This window comes from Ictalurus furcatus, chromosome 27, assembly GCF_023375685.1.
Source record: "Ictalurus furcatus strain D&B chromosome 27, Billie_1.0, whole genome shotgun sequence".
In the NCBI taxonomy this organism is placed as follows: Eukaryota; Metazoa; Chordata; class Actinopteri; order Siluriformes; family Ictaluridae; genus Ictalurus; species Ictalurus furcatus.
This window is the reverse complement of record NC_071281.1, coordinates 13,562,331-13,574,339: the sequence shown is the minus strand read 5'-3', so window position 1 is coordinate 13,574,339 and position 12,009 is coordinate 13,562,331. Positions and strand designations below refer to the sequence as shown.

Genomic DNA, 12,009 nt, shown 5'->3' with positions numbered 1-12,009 from the left:
CAGTGCAGAAACTGTACATTCGAATGTATGATGCATGTTTAAGTTAATATATAAATATGTGTATATTTAGTTTATTTTTTGCGGTTTATTATTCCGTGCCGTTTTAGTCGCAGTAAAATTGACTAAAGTTAATAAATATGACCTGATGAAATGTTAACTAAATTGAAAGGATATTTTTTGTCAGAAGACAAGAAGAATTTTTTGACATTGCAATTTCAATGTCTGAATATTCTTACAAATTAAAATTTCATTGCTCTTTAAAAGGGTGTATTATTTTGCATTATTATGCTATTATATTATCATTATATCACTGACATACAATGGTCTTAAAATGACAATAATATTGTTTATCACAATTATTTCTGGGACAATATATCATCCAACAAACGTAGTTATCGTGACAGGCCTATCTGAAAGAATCATAATTTTGGCCTGTATTTTATTACACCTTCATCCTAGATCCTGTTGTCTAAATTTCTATGGCAGTAATGTACAGAGCTGAATTATTGGTCTGTTTCCTGGTTATCTTACGCAGGAGTCTCTTTTCGTCTCAACGGAAAGGCTTTGATTTCTTTGACTACCTTGGCTGCGTTTAGTGCCTTTTGCATTTTGTCCGGATCACTGGTGTAACGTTAGCCGAGGCAAAGCTTCATGTGGCTTATCCACTAACACTTGCCCATCAAGCTTTTATCGTCAAATCCGATACCATACCCAAGCCCTGCTCCGTTGAGATTCCCTCACCAACGACAGCACTTGACAATATTTCTAGCGTACTATGTTCCTACACAGCTAGTTGCTTTTATAAAGCGGGATTTATGAGCTAATAATGAAGTATTATTGCTCACCAACATTGTGCATAAAACCGCCTAATGCCTCTGCGACACATTGGCTGTGCCAGTCGGTTATGGTCCTTATAGGGTGTTCAAGGGAAGCAGTATCAATCGGAGCTGTCTAAAGTTATTAGATCCTCCATGTTCTGTCTCACAGGCAAAAGCCGGGCTCATCCCCGACTGGAAGATAATGTTTAAATTTGAGCTAGCTGCACAGAGTAAATGAGAAGATGGAGGGCCTTCATTTTATCTCTCTGTATCTCATTTTTCTTTTTTCATCCCTAGAGAGAAACCGGCAGAAATATGTTGGGTTTGTCCGTGAGACGCAGTCAGCACAGATGGCTCATCAGTTTGTTGTCATAGCAAGGGATTCAGTCCTGCATTAAGAATATGCAGGCCTCCTATCGGTCATTTTAAACCAGAATGGACTAGACTTCTAGTTCAGTTTCCTGTTATTTTTTAAGTTGACTCAAATAAGTGAGTGAAGTGATTGTCTTTACTGGATACCTGGGTACGATTAGCCAAGCCAGTTAAATTGAAAGCATGTATGGCCCAAAATGAAATCTTAAAATCGGATGCTTTTCCATCTCTTGCCCACAAAGCATTTGGTTTCTTGTCTACACTTCTCTGCCCACAAGCTTCAAAATCTTGAAAGTAGAAATCTGATTTAATATTTGTGCTACCGTGTACTGTATATGCAATTCCACCCACTCGTTTCTGACGGGAAAAACGTGAAAAAAAAGTTAAATAAAATAACAAAAAAATTCCCAGACATTCCATTCTGAATGGTTCATGGTCAGCAAAAGCTTGATATCTGGCTTGAATTCTTTCCTGGCGTACAGATCACTTAACTGTTTATTTGAAGGCCTGGAAAGTTCAGACATTTTTCAGCTACTATATCTATCATATCTTAACCCCTGGCATTAGTGATGCCGCGTAATGTGGAATAGATGTTACACAATGCCACTATCTGTATCTTGTTTAGTGTTCAACATATCAGTATCTATATTTATATATATATATATATATATATATATATATATATATATATATATATATATATATATATATATATATATATATATATGTGTGTATATATATATATATATATATATATATATATATATATATATATATATATATATATATTTGAATTTAAATGTTTTTAATCCTGCATTTTTTAATTTTTTAATTTTTTTACATTTCTGACAAATATACTTGGTTGTATTTCCGTAAATATATACAAATTGAATTAGTATCGTTTCGGATACCGTCACCCTGACCAGGCAGTTGCTAAGGGCGAACGAATGAATGCTGTAAATGTATCATTCATGTTAACGAATGTGGTCTTTCTTTGTCCTGCAAGCTTCATATCTCACTACTTACTAAAGAATGAAAGAAAAAAAAAACTCCCAATCCCATGTGAAACTAGAATAGTCTGTCCTATTTAGGTCTGTATTTGTATCTGTTTAGAACACATTATCTGTTCATTCTGAATAATGTACTCCTATTCAGTTACAATCCCAAGTGTAGAAGCGTGTGAAGCACATGGATTATGTGTTATAACAGTCCCACAGAGTAAGGCTGCTGAAATAGGATTACTTCCTGTCTAATGCATGTACGAGGAGGATCAGGGCTGTAACTCTGAGACAGTGGGATCTCGTTTCTATACAGTGTATACAGTAACACCACTGTCTGTAGTACATTTGCTCCATGCTTAGCAGGCTGCTTTATTCATTCTCATTTTCAGTTTTGTCCTTTTTATGCTTGCTTATCCTGCCAAGGCGTTTTAATACCAGTTTTAATAAATTTATGGGCAGTAATTAATTTTCATAATTGAAGCGACTTGATTTAAGAGCTATATGATTTAAAGGGCTTTTAAAAAGAGGTTTTTTTTTTTTTTCTTTTCCCCCCTGTAAATCAAACAACTTGTTTTTCTGAAGCAGTCAATGAAAGCCTAACCACAATCATAGTATTTTAGGCCAGGACTTTCATACTATCAGTTGAACACAAGAAGAGCACAATCAGTTCAGCAACCTGATAATGTGTTCATGTGCACAAGCTCTAAGAACACAAGGCTAATTATGGCCACAGTAATGTAGCCTTGAATTTCAAATGGGCTTTTTGACTGTAGGGGCAAGAGGGGTCCATTAATAATAAAAGAGTATTACAAAAGGAAGGTCGTCATTCAGTCCACAGGTTCGATTAAGAATTAGCCTCCTATTCAGGCTGAAATGTGTGAGGGCAGAGCCTTGTTCAAGAGTGCCCTCTCTCTTCGGGACAGGAGGGTGTCGCACAATATAAAGCCAGCCCCAAGCAAGACGTTGTGCCAATTATCCAGTACTCAAGCAGCTAGTTACCCGATAATCGCTCTCTTCTTCTCCTCTTAATGAGGACCGCTCCATATAACCGACACGGTCCCGTACGCCTTTCTTCCTGTATCTCATATGCAACTCCATCCATTATAATTACCAATCTAATTAACTTTTTTGTAGAAAAAAAAAAAATTAAGTTGAAAAGTACAATAATAAAGGGGAGTTAATAGATTGTAAGTAAATAAAATGTCTGTGAATACTTTCTTGTTAATTTAGTCAAATTAAAGAATTACTACAAATATTTCTTATATATATATATATATATATATAGAGAGAGAGAGAGAGAGAGAGAGAGTTCTATAATGCTGTATAGAATTAAATGATCAATGTTTTATGGATATGTACACTATACAGTGCACCTAAAGTCACACCTAAAGACGTTTTCTAAAATAAAGATACTTTCAGAAATATTGGAATGATAATTACTATTCTGAGCACTAAAGTGTAAAACAACCAAGTAAAAAAGTTAAAGCAATGCAGTTTGCCTGTGGGTTTAAAACGCTATAAATTCTCTTAGGCACACTGTTTGAGTTTTCTGACAAACTGCTTGTACGTTGTTCCGGGCTTCTCGCAAAACTTTCTGCAGTTCTCGTCTCTGCAGGTAAAATCCCAGACATGCTCGATGACGCCTGCTAACTAATATGGTGTATTACTCAGTCCGTACAGGATTTCAGGAGTTTGTTTTTTTGCGGTCGTTGAAGCCAAAAATGCTTGATTTTTGGGGAAAAACTACTTGAATTGGCGGAATCATGACGGCACGAACTTGTTTTGAACACGGTGATGTTTGTTGGTCAATGAGACCTTTTAGCTGTACTCGTGTCCGACCCATGTGACTAGAAGAGGGCTGTGTTGTGATGGCTGCACTTGAGGCGTCTTGACCCAAATCTGTGGTAAATCTCCTCCAAATATTGTGGAGTTTGCTTGATTTTGCGTCAATTTTGAAATCCTGGAGGGACTGACTACTTGATAAAGTGCAAAAATAAATTCTTTGAAAAAATTAGAAAGCTTTTTTACTCTACTGACATACTGTTGCATTAGGCATAAAATAAGCAGCAAATGTTGGGTGTCTAACATTTGCACAGTATTATATTCTATACATCGCTCTACAAATCTGGATCACATTTTTAAAATACACACGTTTGAAGATGTACATAAACTAAAATTGATATTTGTTATGGCTTTTTCATGACCTTAGAAGTATAACTTTGAGAGACTCAAAAATTCTGATTATTTAACGAAAACATTCTTTCATCAGTCTTTCTTCTGTAAGGAGGTCTGACTCATTCTCTGTCTAAAGGTTTGATGTTTGAAGCCAAGGACACGACTCCAATAAAATTCTAAATTTCAAATATACTTTCAGATTCAACATTATTTGCATTTACAAAGCAAAATAATATTATGCAGAATCCTACATAAGGTTCTCATGTTTCATTTGGGGGGGAAAAAAAATGATTTCTGTTATTGAAAATTATTTCTTGCATTACTGCGATTTAAAAATGTCCACATTATTGTCCTTAAACTAACTTTTTTTTTTATGTTGTAGTGATGTTTGCCAAAGTTGAGCCTCTGTTTGTTTGTTTGTTTGTTTGTTTGTTTGTCTGTTTTGTTTTGTTTGCTCGTGCCCATACCCTCTTGGTTGCATTTTCAAGTTAGCACCATCTGTTCTAGCATGACATCTTCTGCTCCTCAATCCCCCCCCCCCATTTCATTTTCATTCTTACTCACACCCTGAATCCTACAAGCCATTAACTATGCCTGTGTTTTACACCTTTTACATCCTTTCACTCTTTCACACCCTTCCTTTGTCTAGATTATTCATTTTACTCTGTCCATATGTTATGATCGTTCACCTGATTCTCTTTATCTTCACTCTGTTCCCTCTCTTTCCCCCTCTTTTTTTAAAAATAAAATAAAATGTAGAAGCAGTAACTTGGGCTAGGGCATGTGGTTTTATTGATTGGTTCATGACTCACCCTTAAGGCCAGAAGTGTGAGAACGACCTCTCGCTCCTTTTTGCTGTCTCTCCGTTTCTTCTTTTCTTTCTGTCCTTTTTTTCTTCACCGTTCCAGTACCGTTTTCGAAACGTATATTGATTTTATCTTAATAATTTTGTGCAAAGCAGGCTTTTTTTTCCCTCTTTGTCTTAATTCCCTAAATTTAAAAAAAACAGTGAAAAGAACTGCAGCTTTATTTGAATATTAAGAATAATTATACCACAGCACTTCACAAATCTGATTGGTCAGAAGGTGTTAATTAATTTTCTATAACAGCAGCTCTGACAGTAGTGCCAGCTGTAATTCAAATCACAGGTTTATGTTAAGGTTTTAATACATTGCTGTATCTATAGTAACTGCTCATTTACAGGGACTTGAAAGGCAGATGCTTTACATAATCCAAGCCTTATATTAAACAGATGGATTTTTTTTTGTTGTTTTTTTTTTTATTTTAGCAAAGAAAAATGTATAATCGTTGATATGGTGAAGTTTTCTGTAAGGATAAGGAACATTTACGCAAGGCGTCTCCAGTGTCCGCTCAGGGAAAATCTTCCGGACGGTGGGCTTACCGATTTTCGGTTTCTCAGTAACATGACAAGCTCAATTTTTTTTTTTTTTTGTCTTAATAACTTTAAAATGGAGAAAAAAAGGTGGCTGGTGAGAGATCTAGTGTTTATAGCCGCTATAGCCTAAGTGATAACATGAACTAACTTGTTTTGTGGACCTTTTAACTGTTATATTTAAAGTTGACAAAGTACCATGTCATGAAAAATTGTCATCTTTGGCAAATGCTGTTGTTTAAGAAAATAATTTATTGGAAAATGCTCAACATTGTGGTGTTTACTTAATTTTCACAACATAAATAAAATAGTACCCTGTTCTTTTTTCTGATCTAATCACCTGGATGAAAGTGAATCCTTATTTGTATCTGTGTGGCATTATAATAATGTCAGAAAAGTTATTTTAGTCCTTTTGGGAGCGACTTATGTAGGAACTGTGCAAAATGTATTTAAAAAAACAGGGCCTGAGCAATACGTTTATGAAGAAGTTCATACCTGCTTAATGTGAATCTGATTTGCATTGTTAAAAATGCTTGACATCTTGCAGACCGGTGCAGCAGAAAAGCGTTCATCCTATTTTGGATCATTGCAAGTTTTAATCCAGACAACGCCACAGCCGTTCGTGGTCAGGCGCCAAGAGAGCAGAAATGGTGATGTTTGGGTCGATGGGCTGGCATTCTCTCTCCCCTGTCAATCACAGTGAAACTAGCCAGTCATAGCTGTATATGTATTTTCTTACAGACTTTTTTGACAAATCTTTTGATTTCTTTATTTTGAACTGAACTAAATTTTAGGTTATATACGCTGTTAAAGCTCTGGGTTAGTGATTAGAAGGTCGGGGATTCAAGCCCCAGCACTGCCAAGCTGCAGCTGTTGGGCCCTTGAGCAAGGTCTTTAACCTTTTCTGCTTCAGGGGTGCTGTACCATGGATGACCCTGCGCTCTGATCCCAGCTTCCTAACAAGCTGGGATATGTGATGTAAACAATGCTGTAATGTACAGTATTCAGTTGCAATCAAAATTATTCAACCGCCATTGCAAATCAGGTTCATTGTCAAAATTTACAGACTTTCAGCTGTTTGCAACGAACAAATCAAACCAACGCAATTTAAATAGTTCAACACAATGAATGCTTCAAGTTGTTTCCCCGAATTCAACTGAAAATGCAACTTATAATGATTTCTCCAGTTTCAAAATGATTCAACCTCCTGAATAGAATCCCTCACAACAGCACAAATATGCAAAACAGGTGTTGTCTCAAGCACACCTGATGTAACTAATCGAGGGCTTCATTAGTTGCACTTGGTGTGTATGAGCTGGAACACATGAAATATCTGAACTGTCTAGAGGCAGAAAACTCATGAAATACCTGGACGGGGCAGAAAAAGGAAGCTATCAACCGCTGCAACCAGATTTCTGAGAAGGCAGGTTGTGAAAAACCCTCGAGTGACTGCAAAGACCTGCAGCAAGACTTGGTGGCAACAGGCACTGAGGTTTCAGTGACACAGTCAGTAAGGTCTCCATGCCAGAACTCCAAGACGTTCACCACTACTGACCCAAAAGCACAAGAAAGGTCGGCTCAAAATCATATGAATAAGCCACAGAAGTTTTGGGATTCTGTTCTGTGAAGCAATGAAACAAAACTGGAACTTTTCGGCACGATGGATCAGCAGTATGTCTGGAGGAAGAAGAATGAAGAAAGAACACTCTGTCCACAGTCAAGCATGGTGGTGGCTCGGTGATGCTCTGGAGCTGCTTCGCATCCTCTGGCACTGGAAACCTGCAGCGTGTGGAAGGCAAGATGGATTCATTGAAGCATCAGGAAATCCTGAGAAAACGTCATGCCGTCTGTGAGGAAGCGGAAGCTTGGGCGTCATTGGACCTTCCAACAGGACAATGATCCTAAGCATACCTCAAATTCCACCAAGGCTTGATTGCAGAAGAAGTCCTGGAAGCTTCTACAGGGCCATCACAGTCACCTGACTTGAACCCCATAGAAAATCTCTGGTGGGATTTGAAGAAGGCGGTTGCAGCACGCAAACCCAAGAATATTACTGAACTGGAGGCCATTGCTCATGAGGAATGATTTAAGATTCCTCAGAAACACTGCCAGAAGCTATGCATCTCATTTGCAGCAGGTCATAACAGCAAAAGGGTGTGCTACTAAGTATTAAAGATACTCGCCATGAAGGGCTTGAATAATTGTGAAACTGGAGAAGTCGTTATAAGTTGCACTTTCAGTTGAATTCGGGGAAACAACTTGAAGCATTCATTGTGTTGAACTATTTCAATTGCTTTTGTTTGATTTCTTCATTGCAAACAGCTGAAAGTCTGTACATTTTACAATAAACCTGATTTGCAATGGAGGTTCAATCATTTTGATTGCAACTGTATGTGACAAATAAAAGCTGCTTCTTCTCTTGCTCTTGGTTTGTGCTCAGTTTCTTAAAAGTTTACATGATATACATTGTGTTCTCCGTGTTTTGATTGACTTGCCGAAGCGGAATTGTGCCTCAAGATCAGCAAGAAACTATCAACACTGGAAATAAATCCTTTTTTTTCCCAGTGGAGAGGCAGAAAAAAAGCCCCTGTGCACTTCAGTCTAAAGCATGTTGTGAGGTTTCTCTATTGTTTGGAGGTTTATAGCATATGATGTCCTCTGTGCCGTGTTCATTGTGCCTAAGCTTTGTTAGTACATCAGTCCTTGTGCAGAATCGTGGCTGCATAACCCATGCTGAGCTGTGATAATACTGAAAATGTGTTCTCCGAAGTTTAGACCTGTATATGCCAGGATCCTTTTTTTTTTTTTTTTTTTTTTTTTTGACTGCTTTACCATTATTAATATCTTAAGCCATGGTTATTATAAATCTTGGGCTTTCAAGCACATATTGTGCTGCTGTTCTGGTTTTATAGTATTAAGGTCCAGAAGAGTGACAGCAGCCCTTAGCTGCAGCAACGAATAGATGTCTGTTGCAGGAGATTAATCGTGTTGCGTTTAAATTGTTGAGTTATGTGTTTCCTTTATGATAGATGTATCCCAGTTCAGGAATATCTTATCATGGGGGTGGGACATTTGATTGGGAACAACTGAATTAGAACCCAGTTCGGGGATTAACTTCTATTATTTATACATTTGAATAGTTGAGTTGAGTTTGAATGGCCTTTTTAAAATTTTTTATTTAATAAATCTCATTAGTATATCTAATGAAACACGTATGCTAGAGCTGTCAGAGGTATTTAGAATTGCATTTAAGTATAAAATTACTGGAAATAATTAGTAGGGCTGGTCAATCTGATAATATAATATCGAAAACATGATAGCTCGTTTCAGTACTCTTTTCTGAAATATTACAGGTCTTGTGATATCTTAATTTTTTTAATAGCATTGACAGTTTGATTAATGTTAGTGTTGCTCTGAACCTTTAAAATGGTCAAACTGAAAAGGATGAAATAAATTCAAATAACGTCTCTCGCTAATGAAATATCATGAATAAAAAAAGATTTGAATTTATCTTATTAGACATTGTAGACACGAAAGGTTTGTTTAAAAAATGAATTTTTTAAACACAGTGTTAATCTTTTGCTGGCTATTTTGTGATTGTTTCGTATCGTATTTGAATACGAAACAGTAAGACAGGGTTTACAGCCATATCACAAAGAGAATCCTGAATTCATTCATTCATCTTCCATAAGCACCTTATGCTGCTCAGGATCATGGTGGCTCTGGTGCCTATCGCGAGTACACTATGCATGTGACAGGAATACAGCTGGGATGGGATGCCAGTCCATCTCAAGGCACCATGCGCACTCTCACACACACTCACACAGTCTCTCTCACACACTCTCACTCACACTCTCGCTCACTCACACACTCTCTCACTCACACACACTCTCATACTCTCTCACTCACTCACACTCTCATACTCTCTCACTCTCACACGCTCTCACTCACACAGTCTCTCACTCTCACACACTCTCACTCTCTCACACACTCTCATTCTCACTCTCACACACTTTCACTAACATACTCTCTCACTCTCATACTCTCTCACACTCTCACTCTCTCACACACTCTCATCCTCACTCTCACACACTTTCACTCATACTCCCACTCTCACACACTCTTTCACTCTCACACTATCAATCATACTCTCTCACTCTCAAACACTGACACTCACTCATTCTCTCACTCACTCTCACACACTCTCACTCACAATCTCACACTCTCTCACTCTCACCCTCTCTCACACTCTCACTCATACACACTCACGCTCACACTCTCACTCACTCTCTCACACACTCTTTCTCACACACTCTCACACTATCTCACTCACACACCTACAAAAATATAGAGTGGCCAGTCAAACCTATTGCCATGTTTTTTTGTAGGTGGGAGAAAACCAGAGAACCAGTAGGAAACCCAAAGGGACACTGTTGAGAACATGTCCTGACCTCTCAGAAGCTGAACCTTATAGCTCTGAGGCAGCAATGCTACATATCGGTAGAAAAAGAAGGGATTTGTGTCATTGCGAATTTTGAAGTCCCTACAAATTCTCTCCTACTCGGTGGCACGTGTGAGGGCGAGTAAGCATGTCGAGCAGACAGAAATTGGAAAGAAAAAAGAAAACTAAAAATGTTTGTACCCTGTAATATACAGCACAACCTTCCTTAACCCACATTTCTCACAGCTTAGTCAAAGATTCTTTGAGTCCATAACGATACCAATTCCAGAATGTATATATATATTTTTAAAGATATTTTCAATTCTTCTTTCTCTGCAGGTGCGTTCCCTGCTAGCGCTCTTTACGCCCGTCGTGACCGCCTGCAGAGGCCCTCGCATGTAGCCACTAAAACCTTCCAGGCACTGCGAATTTTTGTGAACGATGAGCTGAATGAGCTTGTAACGGGACTCCAGACGGCTCAGGACTTCCTCCGGCCGGGCGGTTGCCTCTGCATCCTCACGTTCCACTCGCTAGAGGACCGCATCGCTAAGCGCTTCCTCAGAGGAGAGGATCTCAGTGCCCCTCCGAACCGCAGCGTCCGCCAGAGGGCGCGCGCCCATCTCCATAGGAAACTAGAAGAAGAGGAAGATGAAGATGCAGAGGAGGAGGAAGGAGATAGGGAGAGTGTCCACTGGGTCAGACTGCAGAGGAAAGTTGTGCTTCCCAGTAAGGAGGAAATCGAGAAGAATCCGAGGGGAAGATCGGCTAAGCTTAGAGCAGCCGTGAGGCGATAAGTAGAGCTTCTGATCCTGAACTTTGACACAAGAGAGAGGCTTTCAATGAGAAGCATCAGTGATTATAGGGTACATAGAGTACAGAGTACATACTAGTCTGCTCTTGACAGCAGCCAAACTCTTCAAAGGTCTTCAATGTGAAATGGACTTTTGCAGATCTGTTACAGAAATTCAGTGGATAAGAATCGTAAATGATCATGAATTAACGTTTGTTATTTCAAGAAAAATTGACAATATTGTACAAGGTATGACGCACTGCGGAGTAGGCTTGTATAAGAACTTCCATTATTGTAATTGCAGTAATGTAAGTTCGGATTAACCACACTATATTCTTTACATCTCAAAGCCATATAATATAAATGGATCAATTTTGTCCAGTCACCAGAGTAATTTGCTAATATAACATCTGTGCATTTATGCTTAGTTGCCTGTTTCATTTGGTATTTTCAAATTGGAAAAAGGACTCAGACTCGCAGACTGCAGTGCCGCACTCAGGGTTATTTTTTCATAACAAATAAGAACAAACTACTAAATGTGAATGAGACATACAGTGGGGGAAAAAAGTGTTGAACGCGTCAACATTTTTTTTTAAGTAAATAAAAAAAGTGAGGTTCCTCCAGTGAGGTTATTCACATCAAATTTTCACCAGACTTTGGTATTAACTCAACAAATTCGGTAATAAAATGAAATCCAAACATTAAAGTCTATATATTAAGTTATGTGTAATAAAGAGGAATGACACGGGGGGGGAAAAAGTATTGAACACACTAACTGAAATTTATTTAATACTTAGTGGAAAAGCCTTTGTAATGACAGCGTCAAGACGCTTCCTGTATGAAGAAATTAATCGGCCGCAGTATTCAGGTGTGATTTTGGCCCATTCTTCTAAACGTATAGTCTTTAAATCTTGAAGATTCTGGGGGGGGGGGGCCCTCTTGTGAACCTTGATCTTTAGCTCTTTCCACAAATAGTCAGTTGGATTTAAGTCAGGCGATTGATTGGCCTTTCTAACACC

General features: G+C 38.1%; 1 protein-coding gene across 1 annotated transcript in view; it reads left to right on the top strand.

Annotated features, from left to right (window-relative positions):
* mettl15 (methyltransferase like 15) overlaps window positions 1-11,344 on the top strand; it is a 77,203-nt gene extending 65,859 nt beyond the window's left edge. The window contains exon 6 of the mRNA XM_053616722.1: window positions 10,540-11,344. Within this exon, the coding sequence (XP_053472697.1) occupies window positions 10,540-10,994 (455 nt within the window). The 3' untranslated portion in view covers window positions 10,995-11,344. The remainder of the gene's footprint in view (window positions 1-10,539) is intronic.
* Window positions 11,345-12,009: the final 665 nt, after the last annotated feature.